Source organism: Oncorhynchus kisutch, linkage group LG19 (assembly GCF_002021735.2).
Source record: "Oncorhynchus kisutch isolate 150728-3 linkage group LG19, Okis_V2, whole genome shotgun sequence".
Classification (NCBI taxonomy): Eukaryota; Metazoa; Chordata; class Actinopteri; order Salmoniformes; family Salmonidae; genus Oncorhynchus; species Oncorhynchus kisutch.
This window is the reverse complement of record NC_034192.2, coordinates 44,895,284-44,922,067: the sequence shown is the minus strand read 5'-3', so window position 1 is coordinate 44,922,067 and position 26,784 is coordinate 44,895,284. Positions and strand designations below refer to the sequence as shown.

Genomic DNA, 26,784 nt, shown 5'->3' with positions numbered 1-26,784 from the left:
GAGAAGTCCACTAGTGGTCACGTGTGCTTGAGGTTGTAGTGCTGTTGGTTTAATCACGAATTAGAATTGAACTTTGTCAGTTACTGTTGAGGCTAGGGGAGAGAGGAGAGAATAGGAAATTAAAATTATTTAACTTTTTTTTGGAGGGCGAACTTCAACTTTAAAATAGTTACAGAGAGCCTATCGGTGTAGAGGGGTGGTTGCTGTTGACAAAATAGGTTTAAGCTTGAATCGCTGGTCAAAGAGAAAGTTAAAATGACTCGCGCTAAGAGGATATACGTAAATGCTTCTTGGCACCAAGTAGACTGACTACAGGTGAGCGGAACTGTTATTTATGACCTATCCAATATAAAGAAAAACAGATTTTTTTTACTTTGTTTACATGTGAGTCTAAAAGAGATGTCACTAAACTGTCTGCTTATCACGATGTAGCCAATGTCTACAAGCCTGTGTAATTGGGCTACTGAAAACAAGCAATGAAGGATTTTTGTTATTTTTTAAACATGTTTAAGTTTCACAAAAATGTAGGCTTATATGCTATAACTTTATTGGGGAGAAGTACGTCTACACTACCATTTTCTTATTTTCAAAGACCGAATAGAATTATACGTTTTGGCCTATAACATGTATTTTTTTTACTAAATAATAAAATACAAAATGAGTGGCCTATAGGCTAATAAACATTTTGTTGTTTTTTCAGAGACAAGTATTGAAGGTCCAATGCGCAACGGAGACAAGCATTTCCTTGTTTAATGCTATCCAAAATACTTATCTAAATTGAGGAAACGAGAAAAGGCAACTAAGTCAGGCAACATGTATGACGGCACCAGCATCAGAGAGCCGACAGACAACTCGGTGACACATTTCCAACCCCTGCAAGACGGAGGCGCATTGGAGTCTCGATCCGAACAAACTAATAATGGGCAAGACTCCCATGTCAAGCAATCTGGACAGGCCAACGTCTTGGACCGCTTGTCTAGAGCTGGTGTGCGGGCATTCCCTGCCAGTGTCACTACTTATGCTTCGGCACGCAGATCAAGACTGCAGAGACAGCCAGAGGTGTGTGACACCAACAGTAGCTCATCCGAGAGAGGCTCGCTCACACCCGCCATGCGTAAAATATACTTGAAGGACTTATTTTTGAACTCGTCCGGTGGATTTGCAAGTGTTCGATCTTCGAAAGGTTCCGGTGCGTCTTCAAGGGAGATTGGTGAGGAGGTGATGGAAGGTTGGGCTCTGTGCCCCATGGAGCATGCATGGATGTTGTCTGTTGTAGATGGAAACTATGAAACCATCATGGATTTTCTTTCCGAAGATTCTAGTCTACTAACCAGGAAAGATTTTGTCAGTGGGTTTACAGTGCTACACTGGTTAGCCAAAAGTGGCCAGGATGAGACACTAATACAATTGCTAAGGCATGCTGAAAAGGAGGGGATTCCAGTCAACGTGAATTTGAAGGGCAGTGGGGGGCTCACCCCACTCCACGTAGCAGCTATGCACAGTCGATACATGGTAATTAAAATTCTAGTCGGTGCGTTCGGTGCCAATATCGATGCCATGGATTACAATGGAAGGAAAGCTTGGCAATATCTGAAGGGCAACGCTCCTGAGGAGATGAAGGAGCTTCTTGGCACTTGGGATGATGAGCACCGTAGCGTGGGTCAGCAGAACACTAACAACAGTGCCACACTAGTGCCCAAGTCAGAATTGAGTGATGAGGAGAGAGACGATCCAGTCTACTTTGATCGGACTCGAAGGAATGGCAGCTGGCGCGGCTCATTTAAAAAGTTGTTTGCTCCATTCTTGTCATTTGTGAACAAAAATTAAAGGTCAGATGGCCACATGTTTTCCCACGCGAAATCAAGCGTTTTCATCACGACTCGTTTGTAAATAATTTTACGCACCCCAAGCCTTGGGGAAACAAAGATTATGGGTTGCAGTGGAACAGTTTTACGTTCATCTTCAGAATGTTCTGTATTCAACAATATTGACAAATACTTCTATTTGAAGGCATTCGCGCGTGCTCTTGTTTTCTACGCCGAAAGAGTTGTGTAACACTAATCTTGACACTTCCTGCAAATTGTGTAAGCATAGGTATAGCAATTGCTACAGAACCAGATACATGTTATATTCTCATACAGCCTATCATTCTAAAAATGAACTTGTAAAGTAACAATTCTGCTTAGGATTTTATAGTCAGTATAAAAACGAACACTAGTCTTCGCTTCAATTACACACCGGTTTATTTGGATTGAACATTTAATTAGACTTGCGCCCATGTAAACCCGTTCCTAAATAAACAAGCATTACTATTGAAAGTTTAAGTCCGAATCACTGATCAAGCCTCATTCTCCCCCTGGTGGCTAAAAGTAGAATAATCGGACCATTCCATATTTTACATTTTGGTTTGCGCAAACAATTCTGAAGTGACAGGGTCACTAGCCAGTCATTTAGTCAACTTATCATATGCCCTGTGACCCTAGAGTGTAATGCCTTTCTATTATCAGATGTAGAGCTTTGCACTAATGCCCACGCTATCAAAGTAGGTAACCAATGAAACATGGCTGGCAAATATTGGGTAAGCGACATTAACTGGAAGCGTTCTACATCGTCATTCAAGCATTTCCTGAGTGAAGGCTATATTGCAGTTTCCCCAAACTCAGTCCTGAGGACCCTCGAGGGGAGCACAATTTTTTTTTTTTGTCCCAACTAATCATGAAGCTTTGACCCCTTGGGGTCTGCAGGACAGTTTGGGAAACACTGATTGATTGAGTTTTGAAAACACTCACATGGCACAACCAACTAATTTATCACAAATCTTTAATTGTCAAACACAAGCATAACCAGAGTATCTGTACAAAAAGACCACTGTTCCAGATAGTATGGCTTCCCCTCCAGATCAGGGCCCAGCAGGTAGAAGATGCTGGAGATCTGAAGACCTGTGCATTTACAAGCCCAACTTGGTCCTCCTCCAGTGTCTCCTCTTGGAGTTGTACCTGGAACATTGAAACAAGGAATGAGTTGGACTGATAATAGAACTACCAAGCAGTCTCCATGGTGGCGTTAGTAAAACATAATATATTTAATCATTAAAGTTCCTTGGTATTAAGACAGGTTGTACTTAGGCTTGTCTAGCTGTTAACACTAGCTTGTTTCTATACAATAACTTGACAGACATCCAATCAGTCATTTCCATATGCCCAAAAGCAAGGAAATGAGGTACAGCCAATAGATTACATCCACAATGGGGATGTCAGCCCCAATATGATTGAAAGACATTCAACCTTACTATTGGATAAGAACCACATTACTTCAGTAGACAGCTATGATACTTCTCCATTGCTCTACTAAAAGAGAATACGTCACAGGTGCTGTGAACTCCAAAGTGGATGGCACATTTAATCATTAACTACTTTAAAATTTGACTAAATACATTAACACTTATTTTTAACTGCATTTTTGGTTAAGGGCTTGTAAGTAAGCATTTCACTGTAAGATCTACACCTTTTGTATTTGGCACGTGACAAATACAATTTGATATAGATTAGATTACTCTCAGCAGGATTAATGACACCACTCCCACTGAATGGAAGCACTGCAATTGCAGACCTGCTTTAGACCGACATATCGTGCATTCAGCACCAGTTACACCGTACAGAGGGAGGCTAGGCAGATAACACGCATACCTGATCTTGTTGCCAGTCTTCATTCTGATCCACTGTGGAATTGGCCTGTTCTGCTTCTGCTTCTTGGCGAGAAAGCGTTTGATCCTGAAAGTCTTGTGGGACGACTGAAATGAAGAGATGAGCCATGTTAACTAGCTAAACCTGCATTTATTTAATCACGTGCCAGGAGTAACTGACGTGTTTTTCTTGCTAAGCCTGCTAGCTAGCTTAGTGTTTTACACTTATATGTTACCAGTAGACGAGTGTAAGTAGAAACGTCACAATTTTGACATTACATTTATGAAAATATTGTTAGTGTGACAACTTACTGTAGGCAGCTCTGCTTACATAACATGTCATTTTTCGGTAGAAACCGGCTTGGTTTACACTATACTAAAATGTACTTTTCTAAGGACTGAATACTGCTATCGGAGACAATATAAAGGCTTTCGGTGTGGCCGTAAAAAAACACTTTGCGAATGATATGAACAAGTACGCATTTCACTTAACTGGACAAGGATGTTATAAGATTTCAACTTACCATTTCGTGTACAGTCCTTACACCACAATGGCGGATGCCGAAGAGAGAGAAGGAGGGGAAGCGGTGGTGATGTATGCAATCCGAACCAATCATAGTGGAGAAAATTCTTGCGCTACGCGCCCACAGCGCCATCACGAGGATCCCTTCCGCATTGCACCATGATGTCTGTGTACCACTTGTAAAAAGTTCGAGTTGTTTTTTCTTTCTTGAAACTATTTACAGTACATACCAATATGGAGTAATGAATAAATCCCATACACAATTTAGAACAAAACATTATTTATTGCGGTCATTTGTCATTGTTTAGCAAGGCTACATCAATTATGAAAGAAACACAAAATGTTTATTCCAATTATAATTTTGTTAACCATACAGTAGTATTGTTTACGTATGAAGATACATATATGTATGACGGGGAAGGCCACAAGTTAAGGTTAATAGTCACCCATTGGGGGTTCCATGTAGTCTCAAATCAAGGCATAGCTCAGTTTAATATGTACAATTAAATGGCTATTTCATTCTCCCGAATCGGTGAAATAACATAACTTAATATTGTATTATTGTTTTGTTACCTGTAGACTATTTCTGTTGCTTATTTGAAAAACTAGATATTAGTCTTGTATACGTGTTTGGTTTTGTCCCCATGACACTGTAGACGCGGATGCCTATTTCACTCCCTCAATATCCCCAGAATGAATCTAACATAACTTAAATTAATAACAGATTTTCAGAGTTTTTGCCGAGGATGTTTTAGTTGTTCGATTTTACATCTAAGGTGTTTGGTAGTATTTCTCAAGTTTAAAAAACTAACAAAATCCACAAGGTGTTGTCTTACGTAAACAACGTCGGCGGTGCTGGGCAGGCCTGTCTCACTGTCGATGCTATTGGATAAAGCGCAATCACTGTTCACGCAATCGCTGTTCACCCCATGTTAGTGGGCAAATGGTCATCGTCAAATCAAAACACAAACCTTAATTTACTCGTTGTGACGCACGGATGTTCCAAACTCCGTTATAGACGAGACTAACTTTATGACCAAATGTATCCAATTTACACATTGTCCATTTTGACACTAGAATAACAGTTTGACTCATATCGATGCCACATTGGCCATCTTCAAAGGGATTTGTTGCTTTTTAAAGGCAGTCGTTCCTTAAATGTACAGAGTATAAACCTAAAATATGCCTAAAAGTTAACAAAATAGATTTTAATAGATGCAACAGGATATCTTTAAATCAGTAATCTGCTAAACTGTTCCGAAAGTAGAGAATGTTCTATTGTTTGTGATAAAAAGAGAATACACAACCAATCAGGGTGAAAGCCTATTCAATATAAGAACCGTGCTTTGCAACTGTGTAGCACAGACTGTGTACCAATACTGTAGTAAGGTCACTTAAAATTCATGTGGTCCTAGAAAGCTTTGGCTTTGTCTCGTTGTACCCTATAAACAAACTCTCACAAACATTAAAAGGAAGTGCTAATTTTCCCTTGATTTTCTTCAGAAACAAAACTAAGAGGGGCACATTCAGGCACTGAGGGGGGCACCATGGTCACATCCCTGCCTCTGGTTGTGAGTGGGAGGATGGGATGTGGCTCTGCAAGATTATCATTGTAGGCGCCTCTCTGGCACCAGTTTGCTTGGCTCAGAGCAAATCTCTCTCCCTCTCCTCACTCGTTTTATCATTCTTTATTTGTGGTCATTTTTTTATCATTCATCTCCCTTCTCTTGGGATCTCTTGCTCTCACTCTCTGACTTTCTCTCCCCAGCATGAGATTCTCCTCCTCCTCCACCACCTCGAGCTCCTCGGTTCCTAGCACCTGGCTGGTAAAGCTGAATGGCAGGACGATCCTGATGCACAAGGGAACAACATGACTATGGTTAAGAGACAAAAAAATTGACAAAAGTATTCAGGAATGTAATCGGGAGAAAATTGTATAAATATAAGAAAAAGTATCCCGATTACCCCAAGTCAAAACATCAGGACAGAATTATTGATTGATACAGAAAAATTTAGATTTGACTACATTCCAACAAAGACTGAAGTTACTACCTTGTTTCTTAAACGATCTCTTTTAGCTTTCTCCTCCCTCAGGGTTTCTTCTGACTTTTTAGGCTTATCGGTATGGCTTGAAGTATGGCTTACAGAGTCTCCTGCATTCTCGCCCTTTCTCTTTTCCCAGACACGATCTCCTTTCTCCTTTTTCCCTTCGTCTTCTCGCTTTCTGTACGAGTTCTCTCCGTCGTGCCGTTCCCTCCTCCTTCGTCGATCCTCATCCTGTCGTCTGATGCGCTCCTTCTCTTTCTGCCGCCGTTCCCTCTCCCTGTCTCGTTCGCGGTCCCTGTATCTTTCTATGTCTCGCTCTCTGAAGTCTTTGTGTCCATCTCTATGTCCCTCTTTGTGTCCATCTTCATCAGTTCTGTGAAAGACAAACACATTAACATGAATAGAATAAGCCTTAAGGATCATACCCTTTTTTTCAATTTTTGTCTAAAAACTGAAAGGAAACACTTAAGTTTGTGGAAATGTGAAATTAATGTAGGAGAATAACACATTAGATTTGGTAAAAGATCATTCAAACATGCGTTTTCTTTGTACCATCTTTTAAATGCAAGAGAAAGGCCATAATGTATTATTCCATCCCAGGCAAAATTTCAATTTTGGCCACTAGATGGCAGCAGTGTATGTGAAAAGTTTTAGAGTGATCCAATGAACCATTTGATATCTGTTCAAAATGTTTTATCATGACTGCCAAAATGTGCCTAAAAGGTTCATTAATACATTTAAGTTCATAATTGTGCACTCTTCTCAAACAATAGCATGGTATTCTTTCACTGTAATAGCTACTGTAAATTGGACAGTGCCTTTAGCTTAAATTCTTGTTAATCTCTCTGCCCATATCAGATATGTCTATGTCCTGGAAGGGGGGGGGGGGCTATCCTGTAGAGGTTTTAAAGACCTGTAACATCTGTAAAATAAAAATGGCAGTGACAACTTACTTCCGTGATCCTCTATCCTCCCTGCTTTCATGGTTTTGGCGCTTCTTCATATCAGAACCCCCTGGAGCTCTGTCGTCTTTCATCTTGTCCTTCTCAGGTTTCTTTGACTTCTCTTTAGGCTTTTCCACATCCACGTCATCTCCCCGGTCTGGTTTTCTCAGGAGCTGAACAGAGACAAACGCATTACCAACATGAAAAAAGCAGTCTGTGTTATTCTGCTACAATCGCTTTGGGATCCCCTGTATCAACACGCAGTTGAGTAGTTTGAAACGATTCCTCCTTTCCTTACCTTGATTTTTGGCTCCTCCTTTGCCTGGTCTTTATCTTTCTCTGCAGTTTTGTCCCCTTTCTTAAACTTCTCGGCTTCTTTGCGCTTCCTCCTGTCCTCCTCCCTCCACTTCCGACGTTCCTCATCCCTCTGGCGCTTCCGTTCTAGCTCTCGTCTCCTCCTCTCTTCTTTCTTTTCCTCACGGATTCTCTGACCATCAGCAGTCAACGCCACATGAATAGTCTGTCCAGCCTCATATACTATGCAAGAGAAGCACAGCTAAAATACATAGATTCCAAACTGGCTATACATACCTGTTTGTTCTTCAAGAAGTCCAAGAGGGGAGTCGTTTTCTTAGCTAAAGGCGGAGAAAATAATCAAAATCCTCAATTACTGAAATACCCCTTTGGCAGACTACTTCATCTCACATTAACACTCATCTAGCGTGTTTCATCCGACTTGGGTTTCAACCAAATGGAACCAGAAAATGTTTACCGCCATGTTTACATACCCACTAGTTCCTTTGTTTTAGCCTCGATTTCCTCCAGTAGAGTCTCAGGAGTGGATGTAAACTTTTCATCATCACCATTATAAATCTCCAGGAATTTCTTGTAGTCAGCATCTAATGAACAAACAGTGTCTCAGTGGGACATTACAGCTAGAGGATCTACACTGAACAAAAATATTAAAACGGAACAATTTCAAAGATTTGAATTGAGTTACAGTTCATAAGGAAATCAGTGAATTGAAATAAATCCATTAGGCCCTAATCTATGAATTTCACATGACTGGGAATACAGATACGCATCTGTTGGTCACAGATACCTTTTTTTTTAAATGGTAGGGGCGTAGATCAGAAAACAAGTCAGTATCTGGTGTGACCACCATTTGCCTCATGCTGCATGACATCTCCTTTGCATAGAGTTGATCAGGCTGATTGTGGTCTGTGGAATGTTGTACCACTCGTCAATGGCTGTGCGAAGTTGCAAGATATTGGCAGGAACTGGAACACACTGTCGTACACGTCGATCCAGAGCATCCCAAAAATGCTCAATGGATGACATTGAGGATTCACCTATGAAATCACACTTCTCAAACGTGCCATTGAAGGTGAGAATTTGTCCACTGCGGATGGTTACAATGCCGAACTGCAGTCAGGTAAAGACCCTGGTGAGGATGACGAGCACACAGACAAGCTTCCCTGAGACAGTTTGACAAATTGTGCAGAAATTCTTCAGTTGTGCAAACACAGTTTCATCATCTATCCGGGTGGCTGGTCTCAGACGATCTCGCAGATGAAGAAACCGGATGTGAAGGTCATGCATGGGCTGGCGTGGTTAGCTTCTTGATATGCTACAAATCAGGTGGATGGATTATCTTGGCAAAGGAGAAATGCTCAGTAACGGGGATATAAACAAATGTGTGCACAAAATATGAGCGAAATAAGTTTTGTGCGTGTATGGAACATTTCTGGGATCTTTTATTTCAGCCCATAAAAACATGGGAACACCACCTTACATGTTACATATGTTTTTGTTCAGTGCATTTGGAAAGTATTCAGACCCTTTGTGACTTTTCCACATTTTGTTACGTTACAGCCTTAGTCTAAAATTTATGACATACATTTTTTCCTCACCAATCTACACACAATACCCCGTAATGACACACCAAAAACAGGTCTAGAAATTTTAGCAAATTAATATAAAACAGAAATATCACATTTACATAAGTATTCAGAACCTTTACGCAGTACTTTGTTGAAGCACCTTTGGCAGCGGCTTTGCACATCTGTATTTGGGGAGTTGCTCCCATTCTTCTCTGCAGATCCTCTCAAGCTCTAAGGTTGAACAGCTATTTTCAGGTCTCTCCAGAGATGTTCGATCTGGTTCAAGTCCAGGTTCTGGCTGGGTCACTCAAGGACTTCTCCCAAAGCCTGCATTGTCTTCGCTGTGTGCTTAGGGTCGTTGTGTTGGAAGGTGAACCTTCGCCCCAGTCTGAGATCCTGAGTGCTCTGGAGCAGGTTTTCATCAAGGATCTCTCTGTACTTTGCTCCGTTCAAGGTTTCCTCCAGACATGATGCTCGGCATTTAGGCCAAAGAGTACAATCTTGGTTTCATCAGACCAGAGAATCTTGTTTCTCATGGTCAGAGTCCTTTAGGTGCCTTTTGGCAAACTCCAAGCGGGCTGTCATGTGCCTTTTACTGAGGACTGGCTTCTGTCTGGCCACTCCACCATAAAGGCCTGATTGGTGGAGTGCTGCCGAGACGGACGAACCTTCCAGAAGGACAACCATCTCCACAGAGGAACTCTAGAGCTCTGTCAGAGTAACCATTGGGTTTTTGGTCACCTCCCTGACCAAGGCCCTTCTCCCACGATTGCTTTAGTAAGAGTCTTGATGGTTCCAAATTTCTTCCATTTAAGAATGATGAGGCCACTGTGTTCTTGGGGACCTTCAATTTTGTAGGAATTTTTGTACCCTTCCCCAGATCTGTGCCTCGACACAATCTTGTCTATGAGCTCTACAGATAAAGCCTTCAACCTCATGGCTTGGTTTTTGATCTGACATGCACTTCCAACTGTGGGACATTATGTAGACAGGTGTGTGCCTTTCTAAATCATGTCCAATCAATTGAATTTACCACAGGTGGACTCCAATCAAGTTGATAAAACATCAAGGATGATCAATGGAAACAGGATGCACCTGAGCTCAAGTTCAAGTCTCATAGCAAAGGGTCTGAATACTTATGTATATAAGGTATTTGCAAACATTACTAAAAACCTGCTTTCGCTTTGTCATTATGGGGTATGGTGTGTTGTTGATTATATATTTTTTTATTTTCACATATTTTAGAATAAGGCTGTAACATAACAAAATGTGCCAAAGGTCAAGGGGTCTGTATCCAAATGCATTGTGCATGGTGTGCAATTGCAACCAACCATATAATGACTAATGTAACATTTTCACCTTCGTCGATTGTTCCACTTTTGGCATCCTTTTTCTTACTCCTTTTTTTGGCAATCTTTTGAAAAGGAGCAAATTCAACAATGGCTGGATACTCCTGCCCTGTTGAAAACAAAGGGGCAACACTAATACACAATTCACTCAGAAGTTGCTGCAATGTAGGCTTATATTGTGTGGTTCAATCTTGTCAATCTTTTTTTGTCTTTTTTCCCCCCAATTTCATGGAATCCAATTGGTAGTTAGTCTTGTCCCATCGCTGCAACTCGAAGGTCGAGAGCCGCGCATCCACCTAAACACAACCCGGCGGAGCCACACTGCTTCTTGACACAATGCCCGCTTAACCCAGAAGCCAGCTGCACCAATGTGTTGTATGGCAACAATGTGCACCTGGCGACAGTGTCAGCGTGCATTGCGCCCGGGCCGCCACAGGAGTAGCTAGTGCACGATGGGACAAGAACCTCCACCTCCCCTAACCCAGACGACGCTGGGCCCCATGGGTCTCCCGGTCGTGGCCGGCTGCGACAGAGCCTGGACTGGAACCAGGATCTCTAGTGGCACAGCTGGCACTGCGATGCAGTACCTTAGAACACCGCGCCACTCGGGAGGCCTCTTTTAATGAACTGAAACTGAACTGAAATGAATCACACCTCTATTATCAATGAACACATATCCATCAAACCGGTCTCTGAAAAGGACAATATCTTCCTGATTCTTGAAGTTGATGTATGCTCTGGCGAAGACGTGGGGGTACATGCTGTACAGGAGAAAAGCTAAGTAAGTAACCAGGGTACCAAATATGTGATTCTGAAAGACAATGGTAATCAACAGACTATATGCACCTGCTGTCATTGGAGAAAAATTCGAGGTAGTCCACTTCTGGAAGTGGCTGCAATTGATCCTCCAGTTCCTCCTTGGTTATGCTAGGAGGCAGACGTCGGATAATGATCTGTGGAAAAACAAGACACTCAAATGTTAACCAACTTATCAATTGAATATCCGAGCCCTCCAAAGCCAGATGGTTAAAAGTATTAGTTAAGTTAACAGACTCACTAGCTAAATACACTGAACAAAAATATAAACGCAACACGTAAAAAGTGTTGGTATCATGTTTCATGAGCTGAAAAAGATCATAGAAATCATGATCATTACACAGGTGCACCTTGTGCTGGGGACAAAAGGCAACTAAAATGTGCAGATGTCACAACGCCACAGATTTCTCAAATTGAGGGAGCATGCAATTGGCATGCGACTGCAGGAATGTCCACCAGACTTGCCAGATAATTTCTCTACCAAAAGCTGCCTCCAAAGTTGTTTTAGAGAATTTGGCATTTATGTCCAACAAGGCTCACAACCGCAGACCACGTGTATGGCGTTGTGTGGGCAATCGGTTTCATGTCAACGTTGTTAATAGTGCCCCATAATGGCGGTGGGGTTATGGTATGGGCAGACATAAGTTACGGACAACAAACACAATTGCATTTTATTGATGGCAATCTTAATGCACAAAATACCGTTGGGAGATCGAGGCCCATAAGGTCTGTGTCCAACAAATACATATCTGTATTCCCAGTCATGTGCAATCCATTAGGGCCTAATGAATTCATTTAACTTCACCGATTTCCTCCTATGAACTGTAACTCAGGAAAATCATTTTAGCGGTTTTTTTGTTTTTGTATAACATAAATACAGCTCTTCAATATGCAACATTCAAAAGCTAGCTAACGTTAACCAAGTTCAATTATAAAAGGTTAATCACGCCTGCTCCACTAGCTAGCTAGCTTGCCAGCAATACAGGAGTAGCTAGCCTAGTGAAATCCATGTAGCTAGCTAACGTTAGCTATTTGGCTTAGCTAGCTAATGTTGTTAGCTGGCGTACCTTCGTCATTGCTTCTTTCTTCTCCGGCTTTGGCTTCTCCGTTTTTTCAGTATCTTCGCATTTTATCTCCATAATTTTCTCAATCGGGCGAGTGTTTTCCTTGTCCTCTTTCATCGTTATGCCATAAACCTGTTGCAATCAACAGCCCTGTATCAACTTTTTTTACTTGCTTGTTTGCTAACGATTGTTGATTGGCTTTTGGGAGACCAAAGATTATGGATATACGGACGAGATACATCTCTCTACGCCCTAACAATAGGAGCCGTTGTCCACAAAGCTGCACGACGGCTATCTAGCTCCCGCCTATCCTTTCTTTGGATTGGTGGATAAGAGCTCATTATTGTAATCATGCATTAATATTTGACGAGGGTTGTTGACGTCAACTGCCTGTATTCAATTGAAATGCGATGCTACTAACGTCGTGACATGAATATGCATAGCCATTTTGAGACATCTCCGATAGAAATAGTTTTTCTCAATTTCTCAACTTAAGCATTACGAAACTTATATTCGATCAAATAAACCTCACGAAGCAAATAAACCATTATTTTTTGCGGGGGGGGGGGGGGGGGGGGGGGGGGGGGGGGGGGGCAGAGGGACAGAGGGAGGGAGACAGATTTTCCGCCGAGTTGGGCCTCTCTCTTCCGCTTCCTCAATGTGAAACTTCCGGAAGTGAACGGATGACCGTGAACTATTCAGGTTGGTCGACATTTTGTTAGCCTATCTTAGCAAGTTAGCAAAATAAATTGTCGTATTTGGCGTGTCTGACAAATAAACGCCTTTGTCACTTGCGTCACCCACATTGCAGCTATGTGGTATGAAATTCTTCCCGGTCTCGGAGTCATGACTGTTTGTCTCATCCTTCCTGGGGTTTTCACTGCACAGATCCACAAACTCACCAACGGGGGGAAGGTGAGAGATATTTGCTTACCGATGTGTTGAATGACAGCAATAGCTAGCTAGCCAAATGTGAAGTTTTGAACCGGTTTAAGTAATACCATTAGCTAGTTCTATATACTAAATGAGCTATGCTAACACTTCTTCTCTTTGACTTTTAGGAAAAGAGAATCGCCCGGGTTCCATATCAGTGGTATCTGATGGAGAGAGACAGACGTGTGTCAGGAGTGGATTTGTATTACAAATCGAAGGTAAACAGGCAATGAATTCACGTTTTTGCAATAACGAAGTACTGTAACGTTATATTACTAGTGTCTGTCAGGCATTGCTTAGGCCTACCTAAATCTTTTTCTTCTTTACAGGGACTTGAGAATATCCACTGATCCCAGATCTCACCTATGGAATGGATTTCTGTCAAGAATTCGTTGTACATTAAAAGTTATGTATTGTCTGAATTAACCCGTTTCTTTGTGTAGTTACTGCTGATTATATTGAAAACCGTATGAAATAACACGTCAGGTTTAGAGTTTTGAATGTATTCAATAGACAATTTGTAACTACTTTCTATGGCTCCTAAGGAATTGCTCCTATTCACTGATATCAGGGGAGAACAGCTAATAATAATGGCTGGAGCGAATGGCATCAAACACATGCAAACCATGTATTTGATACCATTCCACTCCAGCCATTACCACAAACCTCAACTAAGGTGCCACCAATCTCCTGTGACTGATATTCATAACATGTTATGTCTGTCTGATGTATGCAGATGTATGGTTCTAGATGACCCTAGTTGCTTGACTGGGCACGTACCAGGTCGTCTTTACTGCAGTCATGCTGCACATATATCGTGTGGTTCCCGAGATGTTAAACACTTGAAACTAATCACATTTAGTAATCTCAGAGCATAATGATATCTGAAAATATGTGTAACATGACTGCATCAACGATGGCCTGGAACACAGCCTATCATTGCATTCAAGGATTGGCCTGAGGGTGTGTTCATAAATTCACTCTGGCTATCTACTCTGATTTCAGAGCGCTTTTGGCTGTGCTAGAGCACAGAATAACTGATGAATTTACAAACGCTCAACACCCGTTGAATATGGCTGGCGTCAGTAAACGTCGGCATTAAATTGTTACCAGCAGCACCGTTACAGTCACCAGTGCTCTGGATAACATAAAAACAACTTAACCAGCTCTGCTAGGGGTAGTCAACTGGTCAGTGAGATTTTCTCTAATTTGACTGGAAGTAGCTATCTAGCTAGACAGCTTGGATGCTTGACTGCTGTTGTGAGGTCAGAACGCTCAGCTCAACCCTACTCCTCCACCAGAGCGTCCAGTGCACACTCTGAACGCTCCGAGTGAAACGCTCTGAATAAGACAATCTGACAACACTCTGAATTTACGAGCGCAATCTGAGTTGCAATCTTGCACTCCAGATTCAATTTACAAACTCACCCTAAGTAACCTGCTCCACAGACTCACTGATCTACAAATCTACCATACACTCAGCATTGTGCCATCTCTGTACATAAGAGACTGGTGGTATTGAATTTCAAGGACATAAGGCTGCACAAGCACATCGTGCCAAAGAATTACAATTCTTCCAGTCTAGACAGACTATTTGTATTGACCTACAACGTCATTTTAGAGAATTTGGCAATACGTCCAACCGGCCTTACAACCGCAGACCATGTGTAACCATGCCAGCCCAGGCCTTCTACATCCGGCTTCTTCACCTGCAGGATCGTCAGACCAGCCAGCCGGACAGCTGATGAAACTGAGGAGTATTTCTGTCTGTAATAAAGCCCTTTTGTGGGAAAAATGGGTCTATGCCCACCCATATTAGTTTATTTCAATATCCTTATATGAACTGTAACTCAGTAAAACTGTTGAAATTGTTGCATTTTGCATTTATATTTTTGTTCAGTATTTAATACATTTCCAAGAGAAAGATCCAACCTAATTTTAAACATCAACTAAATTGACCTATTGCATAAAGCCCCACTATTTTTGAATTATTTATTAATTGATATTACATACACGTTTCCTACGTTCAACGTTACATAGGTAGAAGGTTCTGGGATGGATTGGATTTGATTTACAATGAGTGTACAAAACATTAGGAACACGTTACTCATTTTGAGTTGCGCCCCCATTTGCCCCCAGAACAGCCTCAATTCGTCGGGGCATGGACTCTACAAGGTGTCGAAAGCGTACCACAGGGATGCTGGCCCATGTTGACTCCAATGCTTCCCACAGTTGTGTCAAGTTGGCTGGATGTCCGTTGGGTGGCGGCCATATTCAACGGGTGTTGATACACTGTTGAGTGTGAAAAACCCATCAGCATTGCAGTTCTTGACACGAAAACCAGTGCGGTTGGCACCTACTACCATTCCCCGTTCAAAGGCACAGCAATCTTTTGTCTTGCCCATGCACCCTCTGAATGGCACACATACACATTCCATAACTCAATTGTCTCAAGGCTTAAAAATCCTTCTTTAACCGGTCTCTTCCTCTACACTGATTGAAGTGGAATTAACAAGTGACATCAATAAGTGATCATAGCCTTCACCTGGTCAGTCTATGTCATGAAAAGAGCAGGTGTTCCTAATGTTTTGTACACTAAGTGGCTTTTGTGGAGCGATGGGTAACGATGCTTCGTGGGTGACTGTTGTTGATGTGTGCAGAGGGTCCCTGGTTCACGCTCGGGTATGGGTGAGGAGACGGTCTAAAGTTATACTGTTACAGATGCACAATATTGTAATAGCCCAATACAAAATGGCTCTCCGGATGGGTCTCCAAATCTATACACCATACATCTGCATGGTCCAGTATTGTGCTCGTCTTTGAATACGTTTGCTTTGTGACAAACAAGCACTTTCCAATATTCAATTGACTACTTTCTAAATAAACAAAATAGTCCACTGTGTCAGAGAGGTTTTAAAATATAAGTAATATAAGCCTAATTCCCAATACAAAGAGGAAATAAATAACATTCTCAAATCACGAAACGATGAGGAAAAAAACACAACGAAAGATAATGCTGGGAGAAAAAGTTAACCCGAAGCAAAAAGGCTAATTTGTCCTCTTTGCCTTTAGTTTTCCTGTACACAGTTTCTCTGAAGCTGGAGAGGATTTTGCTCTCCCTCTTTCCTCCTGGTTGAATGATGCCAAGGCTCTCTTTTCATCCACACTGTCGATCTGGTTTTCCTTTCTCAGACGCACAGCCTCCATACGACGATGTCTGGAGGGTTACAAAATTCCAATGAGCGTTACAAAGCAGTCGACCAAATGTGTAAAATATGATGAAATATTGAAAATGTCCAAATGAAAACAGAAGAGTAGTAATGTACCTGCTACCACTCATCACGAAGCCAGACATCTCAAAGGTTGAGATTTCGTCACTAGTCAACCCGATTTCACCTCTTCTTGGGATACGCTTGTTTGCTTTCACATATTCTGCCATAGCGGCACCCTCACCTGGCAGCAGGGCATGACCAAAATTAGGGGGAAAGAGAAAAATGATGTAAATCAATAAATCAGCCATTCATTGATAATAAAAAAAAGAGCTGCATTTTAAAAGCTGAATATAGTGTGGTAATGTCATTACAAACTGTGTAAGCAAGTTGTATGTACCTAGTAGCACACTAAAATTAAGGCGCTTGGGTCATAGTCACTAAGAAATAAACTGGGCTACCTGAATGTGTCCAATAAGAAATGCTGGTTTTTGTTTTCAATCGCAAACCATTCTATTAAAGTGCAAAACATTTTGCTACAGTGTGCACTAACAAATATGACCCTGGCTTTGTTTTCTACTTAATGCCACATAATTACAATGTGATTAACTACTGTCAAGAGTTGTAGACAGTGTGGATTATCCCTTATAATGTTAACAATAGTAAGCTATTAACATCTCTAAAGTTATAATAAAACGTGGTAATGAAGTTATTATAATTTCATAACAACATCTGAGAGGAATTTCAAAATGTTTCCATAACTTTGCTATTGCATAACCCCAGCCACAGCACAAGGTAGATTATTAAATGTAAGAAAGATTACTCTATGCATACTTACTCGAGAGGCTTATCGTCCTGGGACAGGTGGGTGAGTGGGGCCTCTGGGCCCACCATGTGTTTGTCAATGCAGGTCCTCTCCACCCACAGATCCCCGTTGGTGTCCTCCTCCTCTGACCCATCGCTGCTGGAGTCGCTCGCTGACAGCTTGCGGTTCTTCATAGTCTTCTTCTTCTTGAACTTCTTTGACCTGTGAAGAGAAGACAAAACACGGTTAAGGAAAATGCTGTAGTGTATAGGTATGTCATGTATTTATGTTATGGACGGTTGACTAGAGGTAGAATGTAGATTAATTTACTTTTTGCTCTTCTTTTTCACTTCCTCATCTGAAATAAAACAACATTAGAGGGTGAAATAAAGTTAGCCAGACAAGCAGCCTTTATAATTGAATTGAACCTTTTTCAAGGTGAAACATTTCTCAACAACAGAGTCCGACTCTTCCTCGCTGTCATTGGAGTGTTTCTTGTTCTTCCTTTTGGATTTCTTCTTTTTCTTCTTCTTATCATCTATGAATTAGACTGCACTTGTCTTGATCTCTCCCCAATTCAAGGGTGTAATCAGAACATACATTTGACTTACTACATAATATAGAATGCCCAGTTTCCACTTTGTTCTTGACTAGTCGATACATGTCATTCAGTCAGATATAGGCTAACTCAGGGCAGACTTTCATAGAAAAATTATTATAAAGACTACTACAGTAGCTAATTCAGCACACTCACCCGATGAGCTTGAATCTGAGCCTGTTTTCCACATACTCTTCAACTGGTGAATGGTCATCAGAGCTTATTGGAAAAGGTCACAAAATTATCTAAATTTAGATCATTTGATAGTTGGTGTGTATAGCCCAACTCTTCATAATCTTGTACTTGATTAGTTCAATAAGATGCATAAGAATAAGTTACTCTGGCGCCATTACTCTTGGTGAATAGCCCCAGACCTCAGGTCATCCAAGTTCACCAATTCTCTCCCTCTATTGTAACCGCCTGGAATGAAATTCATATAATTAGAAATATACAAAAAATACATTAAACCTTGTGACCAATTGAGTGATGACCAATTATGGTCCTAGGCTAGCGACACAGGATTTACAAGTTCCAATAGCCTGGAATCCACTTAGTCCTGAGCTTGCCTCTGCCAAGGCTATACTGACACGCCTGGTGCCCAAAATGTATGACATTTGTCGTGCAGAAAGAGTTGAGTGGGGAGGAAGGGATTCGGTTCAGTCCAGCTAGCTCTTCCATGTTTTTGGCTAGAAACTTCTGCGAGAATTTGAAACTTGTCTGCTGAAGGTGGGACTTGGGAGTGTAGAATTGTAGTGAAGACATCAAAACTATGAAATAACACATATGGAATCATGTAGTAACCAAAAAAGTGTTAAACAAATCATTAACATATTTTATATTTGGTAAAAGACCATGTCCATATTATGGCAAGAACAGCTCAAATAAGCAAAGAGAAATGACACTTTAAGACACGAAGGTCAGTCAAACCGGAAGATTTCTTCAAGTGTAGTCGCAAAAAATATCAAGCACTCTTATGAGGTCCGCCACAGGAATGGAAGACCCAGAGTTACCTCTGCTGCAGAGGATAAGTTAATTAGAGTTACCTGCACCTCGGATTGCAGCCCAAATAAATGCTTCACAGAGTTCAACAGACACATCTCGACATCAACTCTTCAGAGGAGACGAAACCACTACTAAAGAACACCAATAATAAAGAAGAGACACGAGCAATGGACATTAGACCGGTGGAGATCTGTCCTTTGGTCTGATGAGTCCAAATTTGAGATTTTTGGTTCCAACCGTTGTGTCTTTGTGAGACGCAGAGTAGGTGAACTGATGATCTGCGCATGTGTGGTTCCCACCGTGAAGCATGGAGGAGGTGTGATGGAGCTTTGCTGGTGACACTGTCAGTGATTTATTTAGAATTCAAGGCACACTTAACCAGCATGGCTACTAGGAGAGTGATGGAGTGCTGCATCAGATTACCTGGCCTCCACAAATCACCCGACCTCAACCCAATTGAGATGGTTTGGAATGTTGTTGTCTTAGGTCTCTCTTTATGTAGTGTTGTGTTGTCTCTCTTGTCGTGATGTGTGTTTTGTCCTATATTTATATGTTTTTTTATTTATTTTAATCCCAGCCCCCATCCTCGCAGGTTTTTTTTAACCTTTTGGTATGCCGTCATTGTAAATAAAAATTAGTTCCTAACTGACTTGCCTTGTTAAATAAAGGTTAAATAAAAAAATGAAATACTACAGCATTCTGCAGCGATACGCCATCCCATCTGGTTTGCGCTTAGTGGGACTATCATTTGTTTTTCAACAGGACAATGACCCAACACACCTTCAGGTTGTGTTATGGCTATTTGACCGAGAAGGAGAGTGATGGAGTGCTGCAACAGATGACCTGGCCTCCACAATCACCCAACCTTAACCCAATTGAGATGGTTTGGGATGAGTTGGACCGCAGAGTGAAGGAAAAGCAAGTGCTTAGCATATGTGGGAACTCCTTCAAGGCTGTTGGAAAAGCATTCCAGGTGAAGCAGGTTGAGAGAATTCCAAGAGTGTGCAAAGCTATCATCAAGGCAAAGGGTGGATATTTGAAGAATCTCAAATATAAAATATATTTTGATTTGTTTAACACTTCTTTGGTTACTACATGATTCCATATGTGTTATTTCATAGTTTTGATGTCTTCACTACTTTTCTACAATGTAGAAAATAGTTTTAAAAATTAAGATAAACCCTTGAATGAGTAGGTTTGTCCAAATGTTTGACTCGTACTGTATATCCATTGATTCTTGAAGAATATAACGTATAAATGCCTCATGAGCTTAGTTCAACTGTGACACTCCATGAGAACCCAAAATATAAGCTTGTTTTTCTCCAATGTTTGTAAACATTGTAAATGTAAACAACCACTGTATATCCTCAGAAAATGGTTAAAACAATCATGTTAAAACAATAATGTTGATATCATGGATGGTCAGTCCTTGCATCCATAGCTCTGTCTATTAATCTGAGTGGTTACATTTCTCCAGGCCCATCCCTCAGCTTTTTACCAAAAAAGTGGATTGTCAAGATATCAATGTGTCACCAACAAAACATTTAAACAATAGGCCTACAGCAAATGCTGCAGATGGCATTCATTTTTCACATGTACATAGCGCTATTCAGTAGTGCTCAAAGCATGCCATTCCATGAGCACAACATTTCTTTTGAGATGGGTGAGAAGAAGCCTACATAACCAACCCATAAAGTAAAATTTAACACCCATATATGGCCAGCTATGTAAACTTTGACATTGATTTATCCTGAAACAGATTTTGTTCAATTGGTAACATACATTTGTGTCTTTGTCTAATGCCTCTTAAGGGGAAAGTAATCTAAAAGTAACGGCATGTAATCAGGAGATGCTGATTGGCTGACAGCCGTGGTATATCAGACCGTATACCACAGGTATGACAAAACATTTATTTTTACTGATCTAATTACATTGGCAACCAGTTTAGAATAGCAATAAGGCACCTCAAGGGTTTGTGGTTAAGGCCAAAATCCAGGAACTCTGCGCTGCACATAAGAACAGCCCCGAGCCATGGTATATTGGCCATATACCACACCCCAATAAGCCTTATAGATTAATTAACTCCTCCTCCACATTTACTGGATTGGTTGAACAGTGCAGAAGAGAACCTCCCCCGAAAGTTGAGTATGTAGGGGATCAAGTGACTTCACAAACCCCTGAAACAATTTTGTCGTTAGATTGTGTGAGTCAGACAATGCTATCTAGCTGGCTGTGCGTAAACACAGCTGTGAGACCAGGTGGTAACTAATTAACTTGCGCAAGCGAACTACATTTACCCCGAGATGAAGGCGTTTTGTCTCTGGCGTTGATCATCATTCCTGCCGCCATTTCGCTGATTGCTGTACCTCTCGTGCGGGTTTTCCGTACGAAACCCTTTGTCATTTCTCTCTATCTCGAATATTCGAGGAGGTTTATGCTCTTCTTCATTTTGGGGGGCCTTGGGCATGGGACCAAAGACTGGACTGGAGTCGCGAGATCGACTGCCGCTGCCAGATCGGTTCCGTCGTCTTCTGGGGCTTCTCTGTTCTTGATCGGACAGAGGCGTAGCTAGCGTTTTTTATGCTAACACCCTAAATTGGAGAGCTTGGTAAAGAATAAACAGGAATGACTACCTAATCTGCTGTTTCGGTCATTCTGCGTTGTTTATATACGAGCTTCAGAAACAGTACATGATGGGGTGCGAGTGTAAACAGATCCCCCTTGAAACAATACAGCACGATGCTCTATGTTCCGCATAGTACATTAGACTGGAACTGACTTTTAGCAGTCGCTTAAGCAATGTCGCTGGCTTAAAAAAAATAATTGTGGTCTGCATTAATTATCTAAAATAATGCCATTGAGCATATCTAGTTTCAAACGTTTGAACTGCAGCAAATGTGTAGCTCTCGCTACATGGAACTATTTTGACACAGAGTTGTTGCGACTCCTGTTGGCCATGCATGAACTAGCAGTAGGTCACACCGACGGTAACAAGGAGATTGACGTTTTGTTGTCTACAACCATCTACCGATACTTCGTTTGGAAAGAACATCAATCATACGGCTTGGCGTTGCAGGTAAATACCAAATGTTAGCTACTTGTAGAAACCAACATCGTATATTGGCCCTATACAATAATTTTGTAATGATGGAAGATCAACTCTCACCAAAAGGCCGCGAACCAGGAAGAGAACATCCTATGTTAATAGCTAGCTAAACTAGATCCTCTTCATATAATCAATCAATATGAACCCGTATTTCCCTAATGTAAAATAATACATTGTACAAGACTACCTTAAATCACTACCATAATAGCTTTTTATTTGAAAAATACTTTAGATGTGATTGGCATGCAAGACTATTGTGTAGACCGGCCTTCTATTTGTGAATGGTGTTAGGCTAACTAGCTAACGTTAGCTAGATGGCAAGTCTATATTGGTTTTCGCTCTCTCCTCCCCCAACAATATTTGTACAGACCTTGACTTTTATTGATCAATTATGGCTTTAGCTCGTTAGCTAGCTAGCAATGTAGCTAGTTTGTCAACTATTTTATTCACCCCAACAGCCAGCATAATGGGTAGCTTGCTGACTCCATCTGCCTTTAAAACAATGAGCAACTATGAATGCATGATGAGGTCATCCAACAAGAAGTGAAAGGTGATTTGCAATTTACAGCTAATAGGGCAGTAAAGGAACTGTAAGACCTGGGATGGAGGACATTTTTGTATATTGATATAATAGACTGTCAAGTGAATGCATTTATTTGTTGCTCTTGTCTTCACCCCACAGGGATGTCGGGCCTAAAGCTGATCTCTGCAACTGACACCCGATATTCAGGAACGGTGCTGAAGTCGATGAATAGACAACGAAATAACGGATTGTTCTGCGACGTCACCATAATTATACAGGACCGTAAATTTCGAGCGCACAAAAACATATTGTCGGCGTCGAGTACTTATTTCCACCAACTTTTCTCAGTGGCTGGACAGGTGATTGAGTTGAATTTCATAAAGGCGGAAATCTTTGAGGAAATCCTGAATTACATTTACAGTTCCAAGATTGTCCGCGTTCGCTCTGACATGCTCAAGGAGCTTATCAATGCTGGGCAGATGTTGGGGGTGAAGTTCATTGCGAATCTAGGCGTACCGCTCTCACAAGTCAAGGGCCTACCTGGCCTGTCCAAAGACACGGAAAACAATGAGGTGAGCTCTGTGGACAAAAACAGTACAGAGCCAACGATGCCCATTATCACCGAGTCCTTTTCACTGTCTGCAGAGGAGTTCAACCAGACTGACCGAAGTACGGATCAGGACTCAGACGATGACATTATGTTTGTGTCCAAAACGGACGCCATCAAAAAATGCAAGCCCTCTGAAATCATTGATTTGGATGCACCCGAAACAGAGGAAGCCTCTGTGACAAAGCAACCGGGAGAGGCCAGACCCCCTGCTTTGACAAAGGACCAAGAGAAAACGGTCAAAGAAGCCCCGCACCTTAACAGCTCCTCTCAGACCCTGCGAGACCTCAGTCCTCTGAACATCCCTATGGTGTCCCCTGACACCAGTTCCAATATTCCATCTTCACCTGCTGTAGCCTCGTCTTGCAGCACATCCACAACGCCGGCTAAAATTGGCACTTTCATCCCCAAACTCCACAGCACCTCCCTGCCCTCAGAAACCCCAGAGATAATAGGGATCCATAAGAAGCAGGTCACACTAGCTCGAAAGGGCAACTTAAAAATCAAGCTCTCGGATGTGACGTCACCAGGCGGATTCATCAATGAGGCAGGCATTAGCATTCCCCAAGCGGCTGCAGCTGCAAAAAAGACAATAACACTAGATAAGGCCTCAGAGCTCGGCTCACTTTCTCCAGGCTGCAAGGTGTATGCCAATATCGGGGAGAACACATATGACATTGTCCCCATGAAGGACGATCCCGGGGAGGGAGATTCTAAAAACAGTAGAGGGGCAAAGAGGTCTCTGATGGCCACACCTCTTCAACCTTTCAACACCTCTCAACTGCCACAGGGTGCTTCGAGCAAGAAGAAGGCCAAAAGCGAGCAGGAAGATCACTACGAGCTCATCATGGACGGGAAGACCTTCTTTGTGTGCGTGGTCTGTAAGCGTCCCTACGTGTGCCTGACGAGCCTCCGGCGCCACTTCAACACCCACTCTTGGGAGAAGAAGTACCCATGCCACTACTGTGACAAGGTGTTCGCCCTGGCTGAGTACCGGACGAAACACGAGATCCACCACACAGGTGAGCGGAGGTACCAGTGCCTGCTGTGCAACGAGATGTTAATCAACTACCAACTACTGTCAACTCACTGCAAACAGGCCCACAACCAAGACCCGTCTGGGAGGAAACAGAAGGACGACACCGACAACAACTTGTACCGCCTGCTCCCTTGCAAAACGGTGCAGTTCAAGACCTACTCATATGAGACGGACGGTTCAGATCCAGGAGGGGTCCCTATTATCCAAGAGGATGGGAGCGTCCAGCACATTAACCCTGGAAGGGGGCAGCCCAACCCACTACCGTTACAGTCCACCCAGGGCAAGATGTTAAACTGGGATGACATATTTGTGGCGCCTGAGGCACAGCCTCGACCAGCTGCGCATGCCCACCGACCAGGGAGCCACCCCATCCAACCTCCCCCAGGCTCGTCTGAGTTTGAGTTTGTTATACCAGAGACCTACTGAGCAGGGTGGCTCACCGATCTGTGCCTTGTCAGTGGGGTCCCCTTCTCGAATTCTGTTTCCTGGGTCCATGTCAAATATCATCCATGTTGTCTTTTTCAAATGTTCAACAGTTGTTTTGTAGGAAGTTCCTATGTGCACTAGCTAACCCATCTGGAGTGTAGTATGACTTTTTTGTTCTTATCATGCTCGTCATTGAACTGTCTATTGTCTCATTGTATTTCTACTGACGCTTTTTAATGGTAAATATTTCCAAGAACTTTGGAGTGCTCATGCTGTTCAACAGAAGGACCCTCAATCTAGTCATATAAATGTATTTATTGTTAGTACATATTTTTATTTTATGATTTTTTTTTATAGAGGCAAAGTATGTTATGCCTTTGAGAAGATAATGTACAGTTTATTTTCAAACCACAGAGATTGGATCCGGATGTGGGATATTGATGGAATTAATTGATACTGAAACAATGCTCTTTCTGCACACAGGGATTCAGATACCAGCTCATTGATGGGATACATTGCTTCAAATACCATATGTGTTGATTAAAATCTGGATTGTTCAAATTTCTATTGGATTATTTTTGTGCCACAAATGAAGAGGCAATTGAGCACAAATGACTGGTTTTGCTGTGCTTGTAATTAATGGTTGATTATAACACTTCTGCCCAATGTTGAAGGGAAACGCAATTGCAATAATTATTTAGTAGTTGAATTGGTTGCACAAACCTATAATTTAAGATTTAATTATGTCCATTAAATATTGAAGTCCTTGCAAATGGTTTGATCATGACTTACCTTACATGGTCTACTCTTTTGTTGGGACCTTTTTTTTTTTTTTTCATATGCTGGCCATATATTTTGCAGTCTTTCTAAAAGTCATGTTCTGTCAAGGACGAAGCTGCCTGCTACTCTGTATAAAGTTAGCCTATGTAGTGTATCATAGTACTCATGTAACTCATTGGAATCATGTTCCTTTTTCTTCCCAGTCTTGTCTTGTCAGTATGTAGTTGAATAGAGTTGGACTGTAGCGCTAACTTGACATTTTATACTGCTTCAGTATGTCCTTCAATAAGGGCACTTCCAGCTTTTATGGTTTAAAGCAAAAATTACAAAATTAACAGTGGTGTCTTCTACATAATTGTGCTAAACACCTTTTTAATTTTAAAATGTTCTTTGTTTAAATAATGTATTTATTAGGTCTTAGTGCTGAACAACTGTTAATAAAGTAAATAAAACCGAAGTGTGTCTCATTTCACAGAAGGGAAGAAATCTTTAGCTTGAGATGGCTGTCCTTTTTGTATGAAGAAGGATAATTCTGGTAGTTTTCCTGACTCCATGCGCCGACACGGGTGCATCCGTGAACAGCGCCTTCAACTTGTTGAAAGCTCCGTCCGCCTCTGCTGACCACCGCAACCGCACCGGGCCCCCCATCAGCAGTGAGGTAATTGGAGCCGCTATCTGGCCAAAACCCCGGATAAACCTCCGGTAGTAGTTGGCAAAACACAAAAACCGCTGCACCTCTTTTACCGTGGTCTGAGTCGGCCAATTACGCACGGCCTTACTGCGGTCACCCTCCATCTCCACCCCCAAGGTGGAAATGCGATAACCCAGAAAGGAGACGGCTCGTTTGGAGAACACACACTTCTCAGCCTTGACGTATAGGTCATGCTCCAGCAGTCTACCAAGCACCTTGCGTACCAGAGACACATGCGCGGCGTGAGTGGCTGAGTAGATCAGAATGTCATCGATATAAACAACCACTCCCTGCCCATGCAGGTCCCTGAGAATCTCGTCTACAAAGGATTGGAAAACGGCTGGAGCATTCTTTAACCCATACGGCATGACGCAGTACTCATAGTGGCCCGATGTGGTACTAAATGTGGTTTTCCACTCGTCTCCCTTCCGAATACGCACCAGGCTATACGCGCTCCTGAGATCCAATTTTGTGAAGAACTGCGCTCCCTGAAATGATTCCACTGCCGTAGCAATGAGAGGTAGTGGGTAGCTGAACCCCGTGATATATGTCTCCATAGCCAACGTCTCCTCTTGGGACAATGGGTACACGTGACTCTTGGGAAGCGCAGCGTTTACCTGGAGATCTATCGCACAATCCCTTCCCGGTCGATGTGATGGTAATTTAGTCGCCTTCTTTTTACTGAAAGCGATTGCCAAATCGGCATACTCGGGGGGAATGCACACCGTGGGACCCTGGTCTGGACTCTCCACCGACGT

At 42.1% G+C, this 26,784-nt stretch overlaps 6 protein-coding genes and 1 non-coding gene across 13 annotated transcripts; 3 read left to right on the top strand and 4 right to left on the bottom strand.

Annotated features, from left to right (window-relative positions):
- Positions 1 to 27: 27 nt before the first annotated feature.
- On the top strand, positions 28 to 1,873 carry sowahd (sosondowah ankyrin repeat domain family d). Its single transcript, XM_020452927.2, has 2 exons — positions 28 to 315; positions 701 to 1,873. The coding sequence occupies exon 2, from the start codon at positions 814 to 816 to the stop codon at positions 1,825 to 1,827; it is 1,014 nt and encodes a 337-aa protein (XP_020308516.1). The 5' UTR covers positions 28 to 315; positions 701 to 813; the 3' UTR covers positions 1,828 to 1,873.
- Positions 1,874 to 2,802: 929 nt separating this feature from the next.
- On the bottom strand, positions 2,803 to 4,376 carry rpl39 (ribosomal protein L39). Its single transcript, XM_020452930.1, has 3 exons — positions 4,207 to 4,376; positions 3,687 to 3,790; positions 2,803 to 2,996 (listed from the first exon to the last, which is right to left on the bottom strand). Exons 1-3 carry the CDS (start codon positions 4,336 to 4,338, stop codon positions 2,948 to 2,950), a joined length of 285 nt encoding a protein of 94 aa, XP_020308519.1. The 5' UTR covers positions 4,339 to 4,376; the 3' UTR covers positions 2,803 to 2,947.
- LOC116355120 (small nucleolar RNA SNORA69) lies at positions 3,488 to 3,616 on the bottom strand. Its single transcript, XR_004204365.1, has one exon. It is a non-coding gene; the product is annotated as a small nucleolar RNA SNORA69 (small nucleolar RNA).
- Positions 4,377 to 4,468: 92 nt separating the features above from the next.
- Positions 4,469 to 12,696, bottom strand: upf3b (UPF3B regulator of nonsense mediated mRNA decay). Of its 2 annotated transcripts, XM_020452919.2 has the most exons (10): positions 12,311 to 12,696; positions 11,274 to 11,380; positions 11,082 to 11,188; positions 10,438 to 10,536; positions 7,984 to 8,094; positions 7,787 to 7,830; positions 7,494 to 7,682; positions 7,205 to 7,368; positions 6,258 to 6,624; positions 4,469 to 6,055 (listed from the first exon to the last, which is right to left on the bottom strand). In XM_020452919.2, the coding sequence occupies exons 1-10, from the start codon at positions 12,422 to 12,424 to the stop codon at positions 5,915 to 5,917; spliced, it is 1,443 nt and encodes a 480-aa protein (XP_020308508.1). In that variant the 5' UTR covers positions 12,425 to 12,696; the 3' UTR covers positions 4,469 to 5,914. The 2 variants fall into 2 exon arrangements, with proteins under 2 accessions (XP_020308508.1, XP_020308509.1); XM_020452920.2 differs by lacking the exon at positions 10,438 to 10,536 and having other exon boundaries at positions 12,311 to 12,633.
- A 272-nt stretch (positions 12,697 to 12,968) lies between these two features.
- Positions 12,969 to 13,666, top strand: ndufa1 (NADH:ubiquinone oxidoreductase subunit A1). Its single transcript, XM_020509367.2, has 3 exons — positions 12,969 to 13,222; positions 13,369 to 13,458; positions 13,570 to 13,666. Exons 1-3 carry the CDS (start codon positions 13,121 to 13,123, stop codon positions 13,588 to 13,590), a joined length of 213 nt encoding a protein of 70 aa, XP_020364956.1. The 5' UTR covers positions 12,969 to 13,120; the 3' UTR covers positions 13,591 to 13,666.
- Positions 13,667 to 15,102: 1,436 nt separating this feature from the next.
- LOC109864884 (NF-kappa-B-activating protein-like) lies at positions 15,103 to 21,585 on the bottom strand. 5 transcript variants are annotated; one of them, XM_020452917.2, is made up of 7 exons: positions 21,152 to 21,264; positions 18,192 to 18,272; positions 18,009 to 18,071; positions 17,585 to 17,612; positions 17,288 to 17,476; positions 16,567 to 16,693; positions 15,103 to 16,457 (listed from the first exon to the last, which is right to left on the bottom strand). In XM_020452917.2, exons 3-6 carry the CDS (start codon positions 18,064 to 18,066, stop codon positions 16,690 to 16,692), a joined length of 279 nt encoding a protein of 92 aa, XP_020308506.1. In that variant the 5' UTR covers positions 18,067 to 18,071; positions 18,192 to 18,272; positions 21,152 to 21,264; the 3' UTR covers positions 15,103 to 16,457; positions 16,567 to 16,689. The 5 variants fall into 5 exon arrangements, with proteins under 5 accessions (XP_020308506.1, XP_020308507.1, XP_031653928.1 ...); XM_020452918.2 differs by having other exon boundaries at positions 18,206 to 18,272; XM_031798068.1 differs by lacking the exon at positions 18,192 to 18,272 and having other exon boundaries at positions 21,152 to 21,565.
- Positions 20,108 to 25,792, top strand: zbtb33 (zinc finger and BTB domain containing 33). Of its 2 annotated transcripts, XM_031798067.1 has the most exons (3): positions 21,579 to 21,930; positions 22,419 to 22,510; positions 22,643 to 25,792. In XM_031798067.1, exons 2-3 carry the CDS (start codon positions 22,477 to 22,479, stop codon positions 24,553 to 24,555), a joined length of 1,947 nt encoding a protein of 648 aa, XP_031653927.1. In that variant the 5' UTR covers positions 21,579 to 21,930; positions 22,419 to 22,476; the 3' UTR covers positions 24,556 to 25,792. The 2 variants fall into 2 exon arrangements, with proteins under 2 accessions (XP_020308502.1, XP_031653927.1); XM_020452913.2 differs by lacking the exon at positions 22,419 to 22,510 and having other exon boundaries at positions 20,108 to 21,930.
- Positions 25,793 to 26,784: the final 992 nt, after the last annotated feature.

Excerpts from the sequence above, each read along its gene's own strand:
- sowahd (XM_020452927.2), top strand. The coding sequence starts at position 814 with ATGTATGACGGCACCAGCATCAGAGAGCCGACAGACAACTCGGTGACA.
- rpl39 (XM_020452930.1), bottom strand. The coding sequence starts at position 4,338 with ATGGCGCTGTGGGCGCGTAGCGCAAGAATTTTCTCCACTATGATTGGT. Across the intron at positions 3,791-4,206 it reads TAAGGACTGTACACGAAATG|TCGTCCCACAAGACTTTCAG; the intron begins GTAAGTTGAAAT and ends TCTTCATTTCAG. Across the intron at positions 2,997-3,686 it reads AAGACTGGCAACAAGATCAG|GTACAACTCCAAGAGGAGAC; the intron begins GTATGCGTGTTA and ends TCAATGTTCCAG.
- upf3b (XM_020452919.2), bottom strand. The coding sequence starts at position 12,424 with ATGAAAGAGGACAAGGAAAACACTCGCCCGATTGAGAAAATTATGGAG. Across the intron at positions 11,381-12,310 it reads AGAAAGAAGCAATGACGAAG|ATCATTATCCGACGTCTGCC; the intron begins GTACGCCAGCTA and ends GTTTTTCCACAG. Across the intron at positions 6,056-6,257 it reads GAGATCGTTTAAGAAACAAG|GATCGTCCTGCCATTCAGCT; the intron begins GTAGTAACTTCA and ends CTTGTGCATCAG.
- ndufa1 (XM_020509367.2), top strand. The coding sequence starts at position 13,121 with ATGTGGTATGAAATTCTTCCCGGTCTCGGAGTCATGACTGTTTGTCTC. Across the intron at positions 13,223-13,368 it reads AACTCACCAACGGGGGGAAG|GAAAAGAGAATCGCCCGGGT; the intron begins GTGAGAGATATT and ends TTTGACTTTTAG. Across the intron at positions 13,459-13,569 it reads ATTTGTATTACAAATCGAAG|GGACTTGAGAATATCCACTG; the intron begins GTAAACAGGCAA and ends TCTTCTTTACAG.
- LOC109864884 (XM_031798068.1), bottom strand. The coding sequence starts at position 21,257 with ATGACAAAGGGTTTCGTACGGAAAACCCGCACGAGAGGTACAGCAATC. Across the intron at positions 17,613-18,008 it reads CTCAGATTCAAGCTCATCGG|ATGAGGAAGTGAAAAAGAAG; the intron begins GTGAGTGTGCTG and ends GTTTTATTTCAG. Across the intron at positions 17,477-17,584 it reads GTGAAAAAGAAGAGCAAAAA|GTCAAAGAAGTTCAAGAAGA; the intron begins GTAAATTAATCT and ends TTCTCTTCACAG.
- zbtb33 (XM_031798067.1), top strand. The coding sequence starts at position 22,477 with ATGCATGATGAGGTCATCCAACAAGAAGTGAAAG. Across the intron at positions 22,511-22,642 it reads CATCCAACAAGAAGTGAAAG|GGATGTCGGGCCTAAAGCTG; the intron begins GTGATTTGCAAT and ends TTCACCCCACAG.